Below are 24,536 nucleotides of genomic sequence, written 5' to 3'. Positions count from 1 at the left end.
GTAAGAGTTATAAGAACATTCTGATCATTATAAACTAATTAAGTAAAGATATAATATTGAAATCTTATAATAAGATAAATACTGAACAAGTTACTGAAGCTTTTCTACATAGTCTGTTCTATCAGATATATAAATTACTGAGATTTATAGTATCAGATCAGAGCTATTAATTTATAAGTACTCTCTGAATAAGAATCTATCAAGTTCTCAAGATTATATACTGTTTATTAACTATCTATCACTCTGAGACTGATGATATATTAGAATGAATAATTCAGACTGTAAAGAATTATCTTTATAAGTTCTATAATTACTTATAAGATGATTGATATAATCTTCTTCTATATATAGAGATCACTATCAACAGCTGAGATACTGTCTTAATAGATATAAGTCTATTCTTTCTTATATACAGTTTATTAATATAAAAAGTATTAAAATCTTCCTAGAAATCATGCATTTTCACACTGAACTCTCACAGTTCAATTCAGATTGCTGATAATATAGTAATAAAGCTCTGAGATATCTGTAACTGAGCAGAGATTTTCATGATAACTATAAAACAAGATCAAGAGAATTAAATCATTATTCACTAAGATCTCACTGAGTAATATAAGATAGAAGACTTGATATAATTAAATCTTAAGAATATACAGATTATATGTTCATCTTATACACTGAATTACTGTTATATTAAGTATAAAGTGATAGAAGTTCTAGATAGTCATAACTACTATCTTAACATATTATCAGAAATTCATAATATTTTTCATATGAGCTTACTTCACTATACTATCACTGATCTGTTCTCTTCTCAACTGATTTTCAACTGACAGCTGTCAGAGATCATAGAAGAAGATAATGAACTTGAATGAGAGATTGAAGATATTCTTGATAAGAGACTCTGCAGCTGCAGCTGATAATATCTTGTAAAATGAGTCAGCTATGATCATCTGACTGTGATTCAAAGGTTGCTTAAGCCAGCGTACGATTACAGGCGTACGCCGGCTTCTTATATACTGTACACTAAATTAATTAGTGGCCGCTATGGCCCCTTTACATTCATAAGCAAGTTCAGAAGCGGCTGTGTTATTATTCAGCAGTCATACATTCTTTCAAATCACATTCTCCCTCACCAGATTCAGTCATGCCTATGTGATCATGATGTACATTCTAGCTTCATATGAATTAGTGTGTTACTAGTGTTCACAATCATGTAATCTATTCCTGATTTGACTAGCATTCTGCATACACTCTCACAAAGAAACTTTCACTATATTACATTACTTATTCACTAACTTTTCTCATTCTTTAATCATCTTCTTTATTATCATCATCATCAAACATCATTATCTTATTCAAGATTTCTATCTCTTCTCTCATTTAACATCTTCTATCTGTTGTTCATCTATTACATTATATGTGTTTCTGGTGATGACTCTCTGTTCTCATAACAAGCATTCTCATAGTGCTTATATCAGGCAGTTTGTTGACAGTAAGTGTAATGTATTATGAAACATAATCAGAACTTGTTTATCTTCTAACAATTATCAGAATATACTATCATGAATAATATATCTTCTTTATCTTCTTATACATTCTTAATTCTCTTTTCTCCAGCAGTATCTAATTATGTTTTTCTGATTATTTTATATAACTGCAGATACTGATATTTTTGTTTTCATTCATATAAAATCTTCATATGTTGACAGATCTGCATTCACTGATGATTATAATCTCAATGTTGAATCATTGATCAAGAAGTTGAAGAACACAATAATGAAGGAATTGTTTATATAATATGTGATCAGATCTCTTACATTTTCTTCTACTCTCTCTGTTTCTTTCTCTGTCACTCTCTCTCAATCTTCTACACCTGTCTCTGTGTCTAGTTCTCCTGCTTCTGCTATCTCTGCTCTCTCTGATTCTGCTGTCTCTGCTTTCATTATCAGCTCTTCTCATTTCAAGAAGATGTTGCATAGACTTAATGAATTATATTTCTTAGTATATATACTCTCACTCTTCTTACTGATCTCTAGAACAATTTATTATATAAAAACTGTATATAACATAACTATCTGAAGCTCAGTCACAAACACTGATTATTACATTCATTTTAAATATTTATAATGAGACAATTATTTATTTGTACTGAAGAATTATTCTCTCTCTCAATAGTATTAAGATTATAAGTCTTTTCTTTTTTCATCTTCTCTTTTTGACACTGATTTTTCTATTCTTAAAGAAAATCATTATAAGTTTTATTATATATGAAGTCATGATATTCACAGATATTAAGAAACTTTTCATAACTATTAATTTCAATATTATAGATATATCTGCTTTAATAAATATCTTCAGAATAATTAATCTATATCAGTCTATTCTCTGATATTTATCATTTAACTTCATGATACAGATGAAGAATATCTGTATTTTCAGAAATAAGAATACAGATATTGTACTCTTTTACATCTGTGAGTATAAGACTTATACATCTTATCTGAGATATTATTGTGAGAATGAGCTGTTCATACACTGTGTTCTACTTTCTATATTTCTCTGTGTCTCTCTCTCTCTTTCTAAGAAGTCTTGTATATGTTGTAATTATATGTACAATTCTAAGATCAGTGAATATTTATTCAGTAATTATTATCTCTACTTTTACAGTTTTATACACTAATAATAGTTCTTAGTTACTTCAATATCAGAGATCATTTTAATTGAAGATAATAATACTGCTGAGACTACTCTCTCTCACTCTTAAGCTTCTTCTATCACTTTCTCTTCCTTCTCTGCAGAGAAGGTTGTGTGTATATCAGATTATAAGTATTTAACTCTGAGTGACTTTCACTGTCATTTATCTGATTCTGTATCTTCTTCTTCTTTCATTTCTTCTATCTTCATTCTCTCTGCTCTGACTTTTAATTCTGTAAGTCTCACACTCTTCTTCAATTTTTCTACACATATGTGTATACATTTCTATATTGGCATTTCAGTCAATCTTGTGATAAATGATATTAATGTTGTATACAGAGCAGTAGAGAAATTAGAGATATATACAGTATTATTATAAGAGCAGCTTGCAGCACTTGAATTTCTTACAGATCTCAAGTTTTGAGATTTCCTTTATTTTTAATGTTTTTCAGATGATATGATGTTGAAAATAGATTAAATATGTGATATATAAAAATGAATGAGATGTGTATGATAATATTTATCTTTTACAGCTGACTCTTACAGTTGATAACTAATTCATTATCTCTTTTCTTTTCTTACACTTTTTCTTTATCTGCTAGTCACTACTCTTATATAATCTCTATATAATTCAGTGTTCAGTGACTAGATTTAGCAGCTTTTATCTTTTATGATTCTATCTTATACATTATACTGTCTCTTTTCATCTGCTCAGATCACTACAGTAAAGAGCTTATTGAAACTAATCTCATCTGATCTCTGAGTATTATCAGAGATTGAAATAGCTTAGTCTCACACATCTGCAGATGTTTCAGATAGTTTATTCTCTGTAATCTTCATAATTGAACTGATATAAACAGTTAATTTCAACTCTGAATCTCTTTTTCTTCTGTGATCTGACTTATATATAAGTCTGCTGCTTTGAGACTGCTCTTTACTATATTACATCTGCTATCTGCAGTGTGTTATTATACAATCAGCTACAGTCTTACTACTTATTAAAGTGTGATGTTCATCTGATTTCTTCATTACTTCTCATTCTTTTCTTATAATTATGAAAAGATTGAAATAAGTGAGATTATCTGATTTATAAGTATCTATAATTTCTCTTACTTTATGAGACTTTTTAATTATAAGCTTCTTCTTTTTCAACATTGATAATAGTACTGTAGATAATTATAATTCACTCAAGTCTTATATCTTTACTTTCATAAGTTATGAATTATTTATTAAGTTATGTAAGACTTATCTCTCTGATTCTTTCAATGCATATGTTCTCAGAGAATGTGATTTAAGTATTTTATATGATTCAAATCATCTAGATTGAAACTTTTCAGAATTCTCATTATATATGAGAACTTATATTCTTATCTTGAGACTTGATTTCTTAACTAGTGAGTCTCATATTCTTTTCAATTGAATTGCTCAGTTCAGGAGTAACTTGTTAGCTTTTATATATGTGTGACTGATCTCTTTCAATCTTGATTCTGCATCTGCAACTGTTGCATCTGCAACTGCTGTTTCTGCTGTGTCTGTAACTGATGCTTTCTCTTTCATCTTTTCTGAAGCATTCTTCAGAATGCGCGGATGCAATTCATACAACAGATAGAATGATAAATACTTAGAGACTGCATGCTGTTGAATTCATGTGATCAATAGCACCTGTCTGAGATATTCATCTTATAGTTTTATAGACTTGTTCACTAGATATTTCATCAGTATGTTACTCAAGATTTCATTCAAGTGTTTCACTTTTCTATTTATTCATAAGTGATATGATATTGTTCTATGATATCTTATCTATAACTGACTTATAAAATGTCTCACTACTTCTTCTACAAGATTCACACTGTTATCAGTTAGAATCTCACACAGTATTTCATAGTTAATATAGATCTCATTATATAGAAACTTCATCACTATCTTCTCTATTATCTCTGAAACTGCTTTCATGACTGATCAGTCAGTAGTATAATCAATAGCAGTGATTATTCATTGATTTCTATTTAATGTTCACAGTAGTATGTCTATGAGATTCATCTCTCATTATTTAAACAGTTATATTATACATTTCATTTGATGTTGTACTTTCTTATATTCTAATTCTTTCTTCAATTCTTTTACAACCTGATAATTCAGGCACTTGTGAGTGTATATCTGAATATTCTCAGTCATGCTTAATCAGTATACTCTTGATTTAAGTACACTTATAAGTTCAGAGCTTTCTAAGTAACTGAATTTCTTGTATTATTATTATTAAGTTGTGTTTAAATGAATGTTTCAGATAGAAAGCTTCTGCATATTCTAGATTACAGTAAAACACAATATTATTTTTCAATTTTCTCAGCTTGAAGTTCAGAAGTGTCTCTTCTACTACTTTTATAAAATACTTATCATTCAATATCTTACTGTTCTTTAAGTGAGAGATTATTATATTCACTCATTCTGATTCCTTACACTCTCTCAGTACATTTAATACAAACTTTTCTTATATCTGATTCACAGAACTCTCACTTATGAAATCAGATCTGCAACTGATTGCATCAGATATCACAGTGTTCAATTTCTTTCAGTATTTAATATAAAGATTATACACTTAAAACTCTGAGATTCAATATACTAAGTATTTGAAAGATTTTATTATCAATTATAGATAGATAAGACTTTCATGATTCATAATCACTATTATTATATATCTGTTATTAATATATTTATTTCATAATATCAGTATATACTTGATTACTAGTAATTTCTTTTTATACACTGAATAATTGAGCTCAGTGCTTGATAGTTTTCTATCATTATATATTACTGAGTGCAGCTTGCTGTTTTCACTCATCTGTAGAAGAGTATCTCTGATAGCTTATTCAGATATATTTATCTCAATATAGAAAGATTTATCATGATCTGATTAAATAAGCACTGAGAATATTATTACATATTCTCTCAGTGTGAGAAAAGTCTCTTCACATACAGTATTTTAGATAATTGAATGAAACTTCTTCTTTCACAGATTTGTATCTATTTCTTTTAAGAGATCTGAGAGTGATGCAGATATTTATATAAAATTCTTAATAAATCTGCAGTAATATGAGATCAACTTAAGAAACTATTATATATAATATATATTTCTCAGCTGTGATCAATTTATTATAACATTCAATTTCTTCAGAATGAGATATATACAGTTATCACTTACTATATATTCTATAAACTTCAACTCTTTCATTTTAAACACACACTTTATTGATTTGATATAGAGCTTATACTCTACTAGAGTTATAAGCACTTTATCAAGATACTTCAGATATTCATTATATAAGTTTAAGAAGACTAAAATATCATTAAAATATATAAGATATGAGATTTTATTCTATTTATAAAGAATTGTATTCATCATCATTTAAAAGATGATAGATGCATTTATCAGACTGAATAATATTATCAGAAATTCAAACTTCTCTCATTACATATTAAGCACAGTTCACAGAACTGATAGTTTACTTATACAGATCTGTCAGTATTCTGAGAGAAGATTAATCTTTGATAGATATCAGATATTTTTAATTATATTCAACTGTTATTGAATCTATGATAATGAATATTCATTCTTGATTATAAGCTTATTAAGTGCTTGATAGTTAATACACATCTATCACTTCTTATCTGTCTTTTTTATGAATAGAACTGAAAAGCCTCACATACTTGATGAGAGTTATATAAGATTATATTCTAGAAGGTCTGTGATCTGATACTTCTGTTCTTTAAGATATGTTTATGACAGACAGTACACATTCTGATTAACTGGTTTTATATTCCTCATATTAATCTTATGTATAAATTCTCATTTCAGCAGTAATTTCAGTGAAAGATCTGTTTAGAAGATCTTTTTATACTTCTTCAGAAGCTTTTTCATACACTTGTCTTTCTATATATTCTTTATCTTGATTTTCTCTGCTTTCAGATCTTATATAATATACAGAATACTTTCAGATAAGGTCTTATAAATCATTCTCTTTACTTATTAATATATAAACAGATTTAATTCTTCTATATCAGAGACATGAAATGTTCTTCTCATATCAGTTAATAGAATTATATAAACTGTTTTCTTTCTATCAGTTAACTATATATAATATGTACATCATTGAATCTGCAGATTAAATCTTTAAAATTAATTCAGTTTAAAAATAAGATTGTATTTCACATTCTACAGCTCTCATACTCAAATGTAGCAAGATCATTCTTTAAAGTGTAAGAGAACTCTTAGTCTTGTAGATAATATTAAATATTAGTTATTAAATAATCTTATATATCAGAGATTCTTCACTCAGCAGATCTCTTTCAGTCTTCAGATTATATAATATTAATATATTATATAAAAGCTTCTGTATCTGTTAACACTTTTACAGCTATCTTTTAATTCTTACTTAAGTATATCTTATATATTAACATTTCAAGTCTCAAGATATTGAGATAAGCATCTGTTTCATTATTCTCACTCACATCTTATTCAGAAGTCTGCTTTCTCTTGATATTCATAGAATTCAGAGAATTATCTAATACAGACATCTCTTTTACTTTGAAGACTTTTCATAGAATATCAGTAAGTATCTTCAAGCTCACTGATTCTACTAGTTTTTTGACTCTCTTGCTTCTCTTAACTGTGTATACTGTGTGTAATCTTTTATATCATGATTTTGACATCTGCAGTTGAAGCAAGCTTGATACTTATAATATTAAGATTTTTACTCAGAGAATTTCTTTTTCAGAGAATTCAGCACTTTATTGATAATATTCAGATCTAGATTTATCATATTCAGATGTATAACTTGTCTTATAAAAGTCTGATTACTCATTCTTCACTGAGATATACTTAATTACAGTATTTTCTGTTATAATTGACTCACTTGTTTCTATACAATGAGAATATTGTATACTTCTTTCATTATATCTGATTATGAGATTAAGCATTTTTATTTCACTCTCAACTCAGATGTAAGATCATGAATGAAGATCTATAAATAGAAAGATATTAAAAGCTCTTTATTCAATATAAGATAGTATAAGCTGAAGTATATAAAGTATAATATAAGATTACTTACTTATCTACACTCAGTGAAGTATTTATAATACTTATCTTATATATTCACTTTCTCAAAGTTGTACAAGATTTATTTGAAAAACTTATTTTATATTTATAAGAATGAATATCACTCTGAGTCTGTGAGATTCATCTTTTCATCAGTTATTTATAATCAACTGTGAGTTCCCAAAACCGCTCCACCACAAACTCGCTCGATTTTTCGAATAAGAACCCGCCGATAGATCCATCGAAAAGCCCTCGATCATACAAGCATTCTGACCCCATCGCCGACCGCATACCCTGTGTGGTGGTGGAGTTATCCAGCCAAACGTGAACCGGACGTTGTTCGAAGCTCCTGTGTGGGATTATCCCCCGTTCTCCCCTACCACACCACAACCCCGGGCCAGAGTGCCATACAAATTGTAAGGTGAAGTGACCTAGCCATATGCACCAATCTTCTCGATTTTGGAAGATCCCCGACCTGTAGTTGTGGAGATATCCGAGGAGCGACCTCCGCGAAAACCCTGTCCATCTTTGATGTTCCAAAACACCAACGCCAAGTCTCACCCTCGTACCGCCCTTCCCAATCTGGCCCATCCCCGGCAGAAAAATACAAAAAGATACCTCGGCGATAATATCAAGCACATAATCAACGGACTCTTCTGAAGTGCAACCTCCACGGTCCGTCGCCTGTGTATCTAGACTTCAACACCAAGTCTCACCCTTGTACTACCCCTCTCAATCTGGCCCATCCCCAGCAGAACAATACAAAAAGATACCTCGGCAACAGCATTCAATACATAACCAGTGGACAATGAGTCAACAGCACATCAACAACTATAAAATCAGTATACCCCAAGGTCTGACTGAGCCTTTGATCAAAAAGCATTACTTTTTAAAAAATTAAAAATAGTCTAAAAAAAACCTTAAAATGTCTAAAAATAGTAACTTTATGCCAAGAATGAGACTAAATGGAATCAAATGAGACCACTTTCTCATTTTTTTCAAGTCATGATTCCATTTTAAGATCTGATATATAGTCACTTTACATGTTTTTTTGATAGCCAGTCCCAGCGGCATTATCATATAGAAACAGACTGGGACCAGACCAAATGGGACCAAATATGAAATTCATGGTCCCGGCGGCCAGTCTAGTAGTGCATATCTTAGCAGTTTCTATCTCATTCTTCTGCAGCAGTTAATGCAAAAAAAAAAGATCTTAGAAATAGTTTTTTACTTCTCTTGAAAAAGTAAGGTGTTTTTCTCTGGGTTTTACACAATATTCTTACAAAGAATTAAAAACAGAGTTGTTTTCTGTCATAATTTTATATTCTTTTAAGTAAGAATTACTTTTTCAGTGGCTGAAGAGCTTTCATTAATACTTAATTCTCTTTTACACTCTTTATTGACTGATTTGAGTTGCACACTTGTTGTGTGAGAAGAATTGGATGATTTAGAATAAAATTGAATAGTTTTAATCAATTTCTCTGCAAAAAATTGACATATTTTTTGTCAGTTTTTCTCTCAAAAACTGTCATATCATCTGATTTATTATCAATTGATATCATACTTTTCCTCACTGTATCCCAAGAAAGAGTTTGTAAAGATTTTATTGATTTATCTTAAAAATCACTTTTAGTTTATTAGATTCTCTTCAAAAATCTAACCTAGTTACTGAACTAGTGTGAAAAAAAAAATCAGGTGTTTTATACACAAAAGTCTTTCATTCTTCTTTTGAAACAGTCTGACCAACTTTTCAATTGAAAATAGACTAATAAATCTCTTAACTGAAACAGTCTGACCAACTTTTCATTTGAAAATATACTGATAAATCTCTCAATTGAAACAGTCTGACCAACTTTTCATTCAGTGAGTAAAATGAGTTCAAGAGTACACTCAGTTGATGTGGAAAAAGATGTTTTCCCAGATGCCATTCCTGAGATTGAAATTCTAAAGAGAAGAAAGAAGAAAGAAATAGAGAAACAACAAGTTCTCAAAATACAGGAACTGAAAAAAGCAAGCAAAATTCTTGGAAAACAGTGTCTGAGTGAAGAGAATGAAGAAGTTCTGTTAATTCTTCATGCTCAGGCTAGACAACTACAAGAAGTGATCAAGTTCAAACTTGGAATTTCAAACACAATTCAAAAAACATTGAAATCTTCCAGTACAGTCACTGACTCTTTTTCATCTTCTACTTCTTCATCTTCTTCTTCAAATCAGAAGAAAACATATGCTCAAGTAGCAGAATCTGCTGTCTTCAAACCTGCTAGTTCAAAATCTGCTCAAAATTCTGAGAAAACTGAGAAGAATATTTCTCAGACCTCTGTTCATAGAAAGGAAAAAAAAGAAATACAAAAAGAGAAGAACTTTCAAATCTCCAGAAACAGAAGACTTATTCTCAAAGTCTCAAACCAGGAGAGCTTGCAAAAAAACAAGCTAAACTCAAATCTCATTTTCAGAATTAGAAATGAAATTAATCAGCAGTTCTTTTCTCAGTTAATGACTGATATTGAAGTTCAAAAATCAGTCATAGCTTCAATTGAGCCATCTTTCTTTGAAAACTCTATTATTTTGACTACAATGCCTGAATTCAGTGCAGAATTCCTCATTCAGAATGAGAATCTCTGAAAATCAGTAATAGAATCTCTACTGAATACAACAATTCTATCTGAAAGAGATGAAAAGTGGGACAAATTCATTCTTCATAATATTCCAGTTGAAATTTTTGACTGTGAGGAAGAAATGCTGCTTCTCAAAAATGAATTAGAAGAATACAATTCTATTCAACTGAGAAAAGAGTCTGTATGACTTAATTCAATTGAGTTCAGACAGAGCAGAAGAAATGCCTCTGTTCTAGTATATATAAAGACACTTGAACAATCAAGAATCTCTGAAGTAAGAGTAGCAGGTTTGAAAATGAGAGTTCATGAATACAAAGATTCAAGAATGAATCTCAAAGCTCAAACACAGTGTTCAAACTGTTAAAGATATGGACACTTTGCAATCTCTTGTTTCAGAGACTCAAAATGCGCATTCTGTGCTAGAGATCACAAAACTAGTGAGCATAAATGTGAAACATGCTCAAAAAGAGATGAAATATGTCAACATACTCTGCTTAAGTGCTCCAATTGCAAAGAAAAACATGCATCTAGCTCAAAAGAATGTGTATTTGCTCCAAGAACTCAGAAGAACTGGAGAAAAGATGAAGCTCAAAGTGAATCTAAAACTGAAGAGAAAAGTCAAGCTAGTAAATCCACAACTGTAAGCTCAAAAAGAAGAAACTCTCAACTATCTAGGTCTTCAAACTTCAATTCTCCAGCTAAATGTAAACAGAATTTGAATCCTCAAACACCTGTTAAGATTAGAGAATTGAGAAATGACTCTGATAATAAACTAGATAGAATACAAGCAGTTGAGATTCCTGCTTTTCAAAATAGTTATAATCTACTATCTGGTGATAGTGATTAGATTCTACTATATCTTCACTCTCTTTTAGTATGAATGTACAACAAAAACAACAAAAAAAGTTTAAAAACTCTTCAAAAATCACATTTATTCAAAATAATGTGAATAGAAACTTAAATTGCATTTATTCTTGTCTTCAGATTGCATTTGAACAAAAAGTTGACTTTGTACTTCTTCAAGAACCAAATTTTGATACTGAGCAAAAGTACATCATTTCTCATCCAAGCTATTACTGCTTTCTTCCTGAAAAATCTGAGATAAAATCAAGAGTAGCAATCTATGGGAGAAAAAGATCAAGATATCAATTTAATCTGAGATTTGATATCATATCTGACTCTGACATTCTAGTGAGTGACATTATAGATAAAGATAATGAGTTTGATACTATTCAACTTATAAATATCTATAATGAAAAATCATTGAAAGAAAACAACAATACCTGAACAATTGATAGAGGATTTTTGAATATAACTTCCTTAAAAAACTCTATAATTGCAGGAGACTTCAATGCACATCATCTCTGATGAAACTCAGAGTGCACAAGAGCAGTAAGAGCAGATAAACTGGTTAAATGAACTTTTGAGCATTCAATAGATTTAGTTAACAAGTCTGATCAACAAACATTCTTTAGAAAAGATATGAAACAGAAATCTATTATAGATCTAACTTTCATGTCACAAAATCTAATTGAAAAAAGACTTATAAACTGGTTTATTGATTCAAATGAAACCTCAGAATCGGGTCATGAGATCATTCAATTTGATATTGAACTGAGTGAAAAACAAAGAAGTGAAAATCCTCTTCTCTCTAATCAGTATAACTTTGAAAAAGCTGATTGAAAAGCAGTTGAAGAAAGAGTAAAACAGCTGAAATCTGAAAGACAGAATGAGCTCTATTGAAATCAAAGTCAAGATATATCAAATGAAATGCTTAAGAATAGAGCAAAGCTGATTATATCTATTCTTCTAACAAGTATTGAAGAAAATATTCCAAAGAAAAAGTCTTCTGAGTATTTCAAACCTTGATGAAATGAGAATATCACTTCTAAAAGAAAGCAATTAGTCACTGCTAAGAGAGATTGAAAGAATCACTTAATATCTGATGAAGAGTTCAAAGCTATTCAAAATGAATATTTTTCAGATATTAAAAAAGCCAAAACAGATTGCTGGAACAACTTCTTGAAGAAGCACAAGAAAAAGAAGTTTTCAAAGCCTTTAACTATACTAAAACAAGAAGTGTAGCAAAGCTTTCAACCTTAGAATATGAATTTCAGAATGAATTATATACAGCAAATTCTTTTGAGGAAAAATGTCAAGCTTTTATGAGAATTCTCTTTTAAAACTCATCATCACATTTAGAAGAGGAGAATATGTCATTTCATGAATATATTGATGAAAATAACTGGGAATGGTCTGAGCTTACATATGATGAACTAGAGTCAGCAATATTCTCAAGTTCAATTAAAACTGCTGCAGGGCCTGATTCAATTAATCACTCAATTATTCAAAACACATATTCCTACTTGAAGAATGAATATTTTGAGCTCTTTTTCAATCTCTTAAAAAATGGTTATCATTCTGAATGCTGGAGAGAAGCTACTGGAGTAATCCTTGCAAAACCTAATAGAAAGGCTTCAATTCCTAAGTCATATAGAGTAATATCTCTGTTGAACTGTATGAGAAAAATTCTAGAAAAGATAATAGCTACTAGATTATCTTTTATAAGCTCTATTAGTGATTCTCTTCTATTTAATGAACAAATGAGAGGTAGAAAACAATGTTCTGCAATTGATACTGTTCTCTCAGTTATTCATGATATTCAAGTAGCAAAGCATGAAGGCCTGGTCTCAACTGCAGTTTTTATTGATATAAAAGGTGCATTTGATCATGTGTCAAAGTCTAAGATGATTCAAACTTTGAAGATGTTAAAACTGTCACTTTCTCTAATAAAATGAGTCAATTGTTTCATGTCTAAAAGAATTATACAACTATTCTTTGATGGAAGAAAACAAGATAAAACTGAGATAAAAATAGGAGTATCATAAGGATCTTCAATCTCACCTGTTTTATTTGCAATATACACTGCATATCTATTCAAGAATAGAGAGATGAAAATAGTGAGATCTTCAAGTTATGTAGATGATATTGGTCTACTCTACAGTTCAAAGACAATCAAAGAGAACTTAGAAGTGATTGAGAAAGCAGTAAAGAAAATCTTTGTTAGAACAGATATCAATCTAATTCAATTTGATATGAATAAAACTGAGTTAATTCACTTTTTTCCCAGATTTAATGAGAAAGAACTAAGTCTAACTCTTTTGAATAAAGAGATTAAACCCGGTTTAAATGTCAAATGACTAGGAGTATGGTTAAACTTCAAGCTGAATTTTAAATATCATATTCAACAAAGAATCATCAAGACAGAGAGACTACTGAATAGTATAATCAGACTATTAAATACTGAGAGAGGTCTATCCTTTCAGGCTATGAGACAGTTATACATAGCCTGTATTATCTCAGTAGCTGATTATGAAGTTCAAGTTTAGTGAAACAATCAAGGAAACTTCACTGAACTCTTTCAAAGTCTATAAAACAGAGCTTTGAGAAGAATTCTGAGTGCATTCAAGTCATCTTCTATTAAAGCAATGGAAATTGAAGCTTCAATTCCATCTCCTGCTATTTGATTTGAAAAGGCCTGTATGAACTATGCTCTGAGAGTCATGAAGATGAGCTCAAATCATATAATCAGAGAAAGAGTCTCTTCTTCATTTCCATCAGTTAACTCAGGAAATGAACTGGATTGAAATAGATTTCTTGATTGAAATGAGAATAATACTTTAAAGAAAATGCCCTCTCAACTGTATAGACTATATTCACTTCTTAAGAATCACTTTTCTTTATTAAATGTTGAGAAAATTGATCATGAGAAGATATCTCTCTGGAGAGAAAAGCTGAAATCTCTCATAGACTTACAAATAAGTGAACTATCTAAAGAGAGAGAATATGAACAGCATTTGAAGAAGATCTCTACAATTAATATAAAAGACTCTATTCAGATCTACTCAGATGACTTAAAAAATGAGAATTTGAATAGATTAGGCGCAGACATTGCTTATACTGAAGATAATATTAATTTTATCTCAGATTTCTGGAATTTAGGCTGTGAATCTGAAGTCTTTGATGCTGAACTATTTGTAATAGTGAAAGCTTTCAAACTCATTGAAATAAAATCTCATAAAAGAGGAAATGATTTGAAAGAGACATGGATATTCTCTGATAGTCAAGCTGCTTTAAAAAGACTTAGAAATAGTCAGATTCATAATGATCAAATGAATCTTGAACTGATTTTAAACTCTGTTTTGAAAATTCAAAAGAGAAGAATATCAAAACTGATAATTCATCTGCATTGAGTTCCTGCTCATATGAATATTCATGGCAATGAATTGGCTGATTCAGCTGTAAAAAAGGGTTCAGAATTAAGCAGATCTATTCAAAAAACAGTGTCCTGGTCTTTTATAAAGAGAAAGATAAAAGAATCTTGTTTAAACAAGTGAAATGAAAGCTGGCAGAAATAAAAGAAGAGTATACATTATTCAAGATTTGAGACAAAACCAAAGTGGAAATCTTGTTCAATTAAATATAAAAAGAAAATATTCTCATCTATAATTCAGCTGAAACTAGGACATGATTATTTCAAATCTTATATACAAAGATTTGATGATAGATTTGATTCAACAGAGTGCTCATTCTGCAATGTGAATGAAAATCCTGAGCATATTGTAATACATTGTGCATTATACAATAGTCTCAGAGTCAGATTAAAGAAGAAGTATGATTTAAATCAATTAAATATGAGGTTCTTATTCTCAACTGAGACAGGAACTAAATACTTAATAGACTTTCTATCAGAAACTAGAGCAGCTACAAGAAAATGACTGAATTCAGAAGTATCTGAATATGAAGAGGTGGAAATTGACTAGATATAGTCTGTTAAAACAGCTATATATCATCTTTTAATAATTTTGTTTTGTTATAGTCTCTCTTTACTGTACTTGTTTCCTTCTGTTCTTTTCTCTATCTATTTAATGTGTCTATCTTTAAGACTATGTTCTCTTTTCTTTTGTTATAATATTTTCAAATGGTTTCAAACTATCAGAAGGTGTTGAAATACTGCAATTTGTAAACAGTTTTTGTATTCTGAGCTGGAATTTTCTGATTTTGCATATTTGAAATTGATAAATGTATAATAGTTGACTCTATAGATATAGGAAAAACCCTGAGAACTAAAGATTCTCAGGTAGATATCATAGTCTCTGACTGCATACATCTATAATTGAAGAATAATAATAATAATAATAATAGTTATTTATAATGACTTCACTTTTTCATGTAGAAACACAGCAGATCTTAAGACTTATTAAAATTCTGTTAACTATCTGTCTGTGAGTTCATATTCAATCTAATAATATAATCATATCTGACTTAGTCAGCTGATTGCAGTATTATTTTTTCAGTTACTATTAAAGCTTAATAACTCTGACAGATCTTCTGACTTGATATATTTTATACTCAGATTCTCATTCTGTACAGTGATCTCTGATAATGTATATACTTCTAAAGAGATTGTAAATAATCATGATAAAATCTTCAGATTCAGTATAGTTATCTATCTATGTAAATATTTAATCTCTCACTGCAGATCAAAGATCTGATTTTCTCTATTCTTATTGATAATAATGATTGCATCAGCAAAGCTCTTCATTATAAATACTTAATTCATAGTGAATACTAATTATTATTTAACTTCTATCTCAGCCTGCTACTGTGTATACAAGGTCTTAATTTCATTTAGAATTCTTGTATATGTATAGAGCTTTGATTTCAGTTCAGTGATTTCAGCTGCTTTTCTAACTACTTCAAGTAAACTCTCTAAGAGATTCTGTATATCTTTCAGTTCAGATAGCAGAGAAGAGTGTTTATATTAACTAGAGAAGATATTTATTTCAGTGATTTCTCATTGATTATATAATATCTATTATTATATCACTATATTGTTATATTACTATATTATTATATGATTTTTATTATTATTATATAACTCTGATAGTAATCATTCTCTCTTTTTTATTCTTTTTCTGAGTAGAGAGTAAACTTCTTTAAATCTGATTCACTGCTTTTATCTTCTTTCTTACATCTCATCTATTTATATCTTATATGTGATATTTATCTGAATGTGAAGTTTTCTCTCAATAAGTGAAGCAGTATTAATTAGATACTCTTTCACTCACTGCTCTTTATACACTATCTTTTGAGACATTCTAGAATCACACTGACATGATAACTATAAATCACTTTATAGATGAAATTATCATGCTCTGAAGAAGTCTGTACTTCTCATCAGTTTTTAGACATGCTATCAGATGTGATTCAAAGATTGCTTGAGTCAGTGTACAATTACAGGTGTACACTGCCTTCTTATATACTGTACACTAAAGTAATTGGTGGCTGCTATGACCTCTTTACATTCATAAGCAAGTTCAGAAGCGGCCGCGTTATTATCCGGCGGTCGTACGTTCTTCCGAACCACATGACCTGAACTCTGAGTTCTGTATTATCTGAGACTGCGGCTCTTGACTGATGAGAACTACACATAATCAGGAAAGAGAGGGGCTAATGTAGTGAGCTGCGCCCGATCATTATATAGACTATTTCTTTACACTTTATAGATTCCGCTGAAAGCTTCAATTCTCGGTCATTCTCAATCACTGATTCTCAGCTGAAAAACCCACAGAATTTCTATTCTTCTGCTCTGAAGCTTCACTGTGTATACACTGTGTATGTGAATAAATATTCACTCTGATCACTGATTCTCACACTTTCTCTTTCCTTTCCTTCTTTAACATTTTTCACTTTGTTATATAAGACCTATATATTATATCAATCTATTCAGCGTAGACCTCTTACATTATCTCAGATTTCAGAAATTTAAACTGTGAATCTGAAGTCTTTGATACTGAACTATTTATAATAGTGAATGCTTTTAAACTCATTGAAATAAAATCTCATAAAAGAGAAAATAGTTTGAAAGAGATATAAATATTCTCAGATAGTTAAGCTGCTTTAAAAAGACTTAGAAATAGTCAGATTCATAATGATCAAATGAATCTTGAACTGATCTTAAACTCTGTTTTGAAAATTTAAAAGAAAAGAACATTAAAACTGATAATTCATTTACACTGAGTTCCTGCTTATATAAATATTTATGATAATAAATTGACTCATTTAGCTGTAAAAAAGAGTTCAGAATTAAGCAGATCTATTCAAAAAATAATATTCTGATCTTTTATAAAGAGAAAGATAAAAGAATCTTATTTAGATAAGTGAAATGAAAACTGACAGAAATAAAAGAAGAGTATATATTATTCAAGATTTGAAATAAAACTCAAGTGAAAATCTTGTTTAATTAAATATAAAAAGAAAATATTCTCATCTATAATTCAGCTGAAATGTGGTTCGGAAGAACGTACAACCGTCGGATAATAACGCGGCCGCTTTCAAACTTGCTTACGAATGTAAAGAGGCCATAGCGGCCACTAATTAATTTAGTGTACAATGTATAAGAAGCTGATGTATGTCTGTAATTGTACACTGACTTAAGCAATCTTTGAATCACATCTGATAGCATGTCTAAAAACTGGTGAGAAGTGCAGACTTCTTCAGAGTGTGATAATTCTATCTATGAAGTAATTCATAGTTATCATGTCAGTGTGATTCTAGAATGTCTCAAAAGATAGTATATAAAGAGCAGTGAGTGAAAGAGTATATGATTGATACTGCTTCACTTATTAAGAGAAAAACTTCACATTCAGATAAATGTCATATATGAGATGTGAACAGATGAGATGTGAGAAAGAGAATGAGAGCAGTGAATCAGATTCAAAGAAGTTCACTTTCTATTTAAAAGAAGAATAAAAAGAGAGAGTGATCATCACTGAAGTCATATAATAATAACAGAAATCATATAATGATATAGTAATATAATGATATAGTAATATAATAATAGATATTATATAATTAATAAGAAATCACTGAAATGAATATCTTTTCTAGTTAATATAAATAATACTCTTCTCTGCTATCTGAATTGAAAGATATGCAGAACCTCTCAGAGAGTTTACTCAAAGTAGTAAGAAAAGTAGCTGAAACTGCTGAATCAGAATCAAAGCTCTGTACATGTACAAGAATTCTAAATAAGATCAAGGCCTTGTGTATGCAGTAGCAGACTGAGATAGAAGCTAAATAATAATTAGCATTCACTGTGAATCAAGTATTCACTATGAAGAGCTTCATCAACACAATCACTATCATTAATAAGAATAGAGAAAATCAGATCTTAGATCTGCAGTGAGAGATTGAATGTTTACACAGACAGATAACTACACTGAATCTGAAGATCTTATCATAATTATTCACAATCTCTTCAGAAGTATATATATCATTGAAAACTGCTGTGCAGGATGAGAATCTGAGCATGAAATATATCAAGTCAGAAGATCTACTGAAGTCATTAAGCTTTAATAATGACTGAAAAAATAATGCTGCAATCATCTGACTAAGTCAGATATAATTATATTATCAGATTAAATATGAACTTACAGATAGATAGTTAATAGAATTTTAACAAGTCTTAAGATTTACTGTGTTTCTACACAGAAAAGCAAAGTCATTATAAATAACTGATAAAAAGATAAATCTCACAGACTCAGAGTGATATTCATTCTTATAAATATAGAATAAGTTTTTCAAATGAATCTTATATAACTTTGAGAAAGTGAATATATAAGATAAGTATTATAAATACTTCACTGAGTGTAGATAAATAAATAATCTTATATCATACTTTATACACTTCAGTTTACACTATCTTATATTGAATGAAGAGCTTTCAATATCTTTCTATTTATAGATCTTTATTCATGATCTTATATCTGAGTTAAGAGTGAAATGAAAATGCTTAATCTTGTAATCAGACACAGTGAAAGAAGTGTATAATATTCTCAATATATAAGAATAAGTGAGTCAATTGTAACAGAAAATACTGTAATTAAGTATACTTCAGTAAAGAATAAGTAATCAGACTTCTATAATACAAGTTACACACTCAGATGCAATGAATCTAGATCTGAATGTTATCACTAAAACACTGAATTCTCTGAAAAAGAAGTCTTCTGAGTGAAAATCTTAATATTATAAGTATTGAGCTCACTTCAACTACAGATATCAAAATCATGATATAAAAGATTACACATAGTATACACAGTCAAGAGAAGTAAGAGAGATAAAAAACTAGTAGAATCAGTGAGCTCAGAGACACTCACTGATATTCTATGAAAAGTCTTTAAAGTGAAAGAGATGTCTGTATTAGATGACTCTCTGAATTCTATGAATATTAAGAGAAAGCAGGCTTCTGAATGAGATATAAGTGAGAATGATAAAGCAGACACTCATCTCAATGCCTTGAGACCTGAAATGTTAATGTATAAGAGACACTTGAATAAGAATTGAGAGATGACTGTAAAAGTATTAGTAAACACAGAAGCTTCTATATAATATATTAATAATTATATAATCTAAAGACTGAAAGAGATCTGCTGAGTGAAGAATCTCTGATATATAAGATTATCTGATAACTAGTATTTAATATTATCTGTAAGAGTAAGAGTTCTCTTGCATTTTAAAGAATAATCTTGCTATATTTGAGTGTGAGAGCTGTAGAATGTGAAATATGATCTTATTCTCAGACTCAATTGATTTCAAAGATTCAATTCACAGATTTAATAATATATATATCATATACAGTTAACTGATAGAAAGAAAACAGTTCATACAATTCTATCAACTGATATGAGAAGAACATTTCATGTCTCTGATATAGAAGGATTAAATCTGCTTATATATTAATAAGTAAAGAGAATGATTTATAAGATCTCATCTGAAAGTATTCTGTATATCATACAGAACTCAGAAGCAGAGGAAATTAAGATAAAGACTATATAAGAGAACAAGTATATGAAGAAGCTTCTGAAGAAGTATAAGAAGATCTTCTGAACAGATCTTTCACTGAAATTACTGCCAGAATAAGAATACATATATAAGATTGACATGAGAGATATAAAATCAGTCAATCAGAATGTGTACTCTCTGTTACAAACACATCTTAAAGAACAGAAGTATCAGATCACAGATCTTCTAGAATGTGATCTCATATAATTTTTATTAAGTGTGTAAGGCTTTCCAGTTCTATTCATGAAAAAGATGAGTGAGAAGTAATAAATATGTATTAATTATTAAGCATTTAATAAGCTTACAATCAAGAATGAATATTCACTGTCATAGATTCAACAATAGTTGAATATAGTTGAAAATATCTGATATCTATCAAAGATTGATCTTCTCTCAGAATACTGACAGATCTGTATAGATGAACTGTCAGTCTCATAAACTGTGTTTAATATACAATGAGAGAAGTTTGAATTTCTGATAATATTATTCAGTCTAATAAATGTGTCTATCATCTTTTAAATGATGATAAATATAATTCTTTATAAATAGAATGAAATCTTATATCTCATATATCTCAATAATATTCTAGTCTTTTCAAACTCATATAATAAATATCTGAAGTATTTTGATGAAGTGCTTATAACTCTGACAGAGTATAAGCTCTATACTAAACTAATAAAATGTGTGTTTAAAATAGAAGAGTTGAAGTTCATAGAATATGTAGTAAGTGATAACTGTATATATCTTATTCTGAAGAGATTGAATATTATAGTGAATTGACTGTGACTGAGAAATATACATTATATACAATAGTTTCTTGAGTTGATCTCATATTATCACAGATTTATCAAGGATTTCATATGAATATCTGCATTACTCTCAGATCTCTTAAGAGAAATAGATGCAAATCTGTAAAAGAAGAAGTTTCATTCAATTATCTGAAATACTGTGTGTGAAGAGGTTTTTCTCATACTGAGAGAATATGTAATAATATTCTCAGTGCTTATTCAATCAGATCATGATAAATCTTTCTATATTGAGATGAATACATCTGAATAAGCTATCAAAGACTCTCTTCTATAGATGAGTAAGAATAGCAAGCTGCACTCAGTGATATATAATAATAGAAAACTATCAGACACTGAGCTCAATTATTCAGTGTATGAAAAGAAATTGCTAGTAATCAAGCATATACTGATATTATAAGATTGATATATCAATAACAGATATATAATAACAGTGATTATAAATTATAAAAATCTTGTCTATCTACAATCAATGATAAAATCTTTCAAATGCTTAGTATATTGAATCTCAGAGTTTTAAGTGTATAATCTTTATATCAAATACTGAAAGAAATTGAATACTGTGATATCTGATGCAATCAGTTGCAGACCTGATTTCATAAGTGAGAGTTCTGTGAACTAGATATAAGAGAAGTTTGTGTTAAACACACTGAGAAAGTATAAGAAATCAGAATAAGTGAATACAATGATCTCTCACTTAAAGAATAATAAGATATCAGATAATAAGTATCTTGTAAAAGTAGTAGAAGAGATGCTTCTGAACTTCAAGCTGAGAAAATTGAAAAATGATGTTATACTTTACTGTGATCTAGAATATGCAGAAGCTCTCTATCTAGAATATTTATTTAGATATGACTTAATGACTCATATGCATAAGAAATTCAGTTACTTAGAAAGCTCTGAACTTATAAGTATACTTAAATTAAGAGTATACTGATCAAGTATGACTGAGAATATTCAGATATATACTTGCAAGTGCCTGAATTATCAGGTTGTGAAAGAATCTAAGAAAGGATTAGAATATGAGAAAGTATAATATCAGATAAAGTATATAATACAACTGTTTAAATAATGAGAAATGAATCTCATAGATATATTACTGTAAATATTAAATGAAAATCAATGAATAATCACTGCTATTAATTATACTACTGACTGATTAATTATAAAAGCAGTTTCAGAGATGATAGAGAAGATAGTAATAAAGTTTCTATATAATAAAATCTATATTAACTATAAAATACTATATGAGATTCTAACTGATAACAGTGTGAACCTTGTAGAAGAAGTAGTGAGACATTTCATAAGTCAGTTATAGATAAGATATTATAGAATAATATCATATCACTTATAAATGAATAAGAAAGTGAAACACTGGAATGAAATCTTGAGTAATATACTGATAAAATATCTAGTGAGTAAGTCTATGAGATTATGAGATAAATATCTCAGTCAGGTGCTATTAGTCATGTGAATTCAGCAGTATGCAGTCTTCAAGTATTTATCATTCTATCTATTGTATGAATTGTATCCGTGCATTCTGAAGAATGCTTCAGAAAAGATGAGAAAGAAAACAGTAGTTACAGACACAGTAGTAGCAGTTATAAATGCAACAGTTGCAGATGCAGAATCAAGATTGAAAGAGATCAGTCACACACATGTAAAAGCTAACAAGTTACTTCTAAAGCAAGCAATTCAATTGAAAAGAATACAAGACTCACTAGTTAAGAAATTAAGTCTCAAGATAAGAATATAAGTTTTTATATGTAATGAGAGCTCTGAGAAGTTTCAATCTAGATAATTTAAACTCTATAAAATACTTAAATCACATTCTCTGAGAATATATGCATTGAAAGAATCAGAGAGATGAGTCTTATACAATTTAATAAATAATTCATATCTTATGAAGATAAAGATATAAGATCTGAGTAGATTATAATTATCTACAGCACTCTTATCAGTGTTGAAGAAGAAGAGACTTATAATTAAAAAGTCTTATAAAGTAAGAGAAATCATAGATACTTATAAATCAGATAATCTCACTTATTTCAATCTTTTCATAATTATAAGAAAAGAATGAGAAGAAATGAAGAAATCAGATGAATATTATACTTTAATAAGTAATGAGACTGTAACTGATCATATAATAATATGCTATAGATAGTAGATATAACATAGTAAAGAGCAGTCTCAAAGCAGCAGATTTGTATATAAATCAGATCACAGAAGAAAAAAGAGATTCAGAGTTGAATTTAACTGTTTATATCAGTTCAATTGTGAAGATAACAGAGAATGAATCATCTGAAATATTCACAGATATATGAGATTAAGTTATCTTGACTTCTGAGAATACTCAGAGATTAGATGAGATTAGTTTTAATAAGCTGTTCACTGTAGTGATCTGAGCAGGTGAAGAGAGACAGTATAATATATAAGATAGAATTATAAAAAGATAAAAGCTGCTGAATCTAGTCACTGAATACTGTATTATATAGAGATCATGTAAGAGTAGTAACTAACAGATAAAGAAAAAGTGTAAGAAAAGAAAAGAGATAATAAATTAATTATCAACTGTAAGAGTTAGCTGTAAAAGACAAATATTATCATACATATCTTATTCATTTTCATACATTACACATTTAATCTATTTTTAACATCACATCATCTGAAAAATGTTAAAAAATAAAGAAAATCTGAAAACTCAAGATCTGTAAGAGATTTAAGAGCTGTAAGTTACTCTTATAATAACATCATACATGTCTCTGATTTCTCTATCACTCTGTGTATAACATTAATGTCATTTATTGCAAGATTGACTGAAATGTCAATATAGAAATGTGTACACATATGTATAGAAAAATTAAAGAAGAGTGTGAGACCTGCAGAATCAGAAGTCAGAGTAGAGAAGATGAAGATAGAAGAAATGAAAGAAGAAGAAGACACAGAACTGAATGAATAACAGTAGAAGTCATCTGAAGTCAAATGCTTATAATCTGATATATGCACAATCTTCTCTACAGAAAAGGAAGAGAAAGTGATAAAAGAAGCTTGAGAGTAAGAGAGAATAGTCTCAGTGATGTTATTATCTTTGATTAGAATGATCTCTGATGTCAGAGTAACTAAGAATGATTGTTAGTATATAAAAATTACAAAATCAGAGATGAGAATAGTTATTAAATAAACACTCACTGATCTTAGAGTTGTATACATAATTACAACATGCACAAGACTTCTCAGAAAGAGAGAGAGAAACATGAAGAAATACAGAAAGCAGAACACAGTATATGAACAGCTCATTCTTATGATGATATCTCAGACAAGATGTACAAGTCTCACATCTGTAAGTGTAAAAGAGTATGACATCTGTGTTCTCATTTCTGAAAACATGAATATCTCTTCACCTGCATCATGAAGTCAGAT

At 29.3% G+C, this 24,536-nt stretch overlaps 2 protein-coding genes across 3 annotated transcripts; one reads left to right on the top strand and one right to left on the bottom strand.

Annotated features, from left to right (window-relative positions):
- Window positions 1-1,240: 1,240 nt before the first annotated feature.
- Window positions 1,241-1,506, top strand: BDBG_18081 (uncharacterized protein; the record flags this gene model as incomplete). The annotated part of the gene is made up of 1 exon (XM_031725667.1): window positions 1,241-1,506. A coding segment is annotated over one exon (266 nt), but the record flags the coding sequence as incomplete, so codon positions are not given.
- Window positions 1,507-7,945: 6,439 nt separating this feature from the next.
- On the bottom strand, window positions 7,946-8,555 carry BDBG_18080 (the record flags this gene model as incomplete). 2 transcript variants are annotated; one of them, XM_031725666.1, is made up of 2 exons in its annotated part: window positions 8,201-8,555; window positions 7,946-8,083 (listed from the first exon to the last, which is right to left on the bottom strand). In XM_031725666.1, exons 1-2 carry the CDS (start codon window positions 8,378-8,380, stop codon window positions 7,946-7,948), a joined length of 318 nt encoding a protein of 105 aa, XP_031581507.1. In that variant the 5' UTR covers window positions 8,381-8,555. The 2 variants fall into 2 exon arrangements, with proteins under 2 accessions (XP_031581507.1, XP_031581506.1); XM_031725665.1 differs by having other exon boundaries at window positions 7,946-8,555.
- Between the last annotated feature and the right edge of the window lie 15,981 nt (window positions 8,556-24,536).

This window comes from Blastomyces gilchristii (genome assembly GCF_000003855.2).
Source record: "Blastomyces gilchristii SLH14081 genomic scaffold supercont1.55, whole genome shotgun sequence".
Lineage (NCBI taxonomy): Eukaryota > Fungi > Ascomycota > Eurotiomycetes > Onygenales > Ajellomycetaceae > Blastomyces > Blastomyces gilchristii.
Note: the sequence above shows the minus strand (reverse complement) of the source record. Positions and strands in the feature narration are given on the sequence as shown.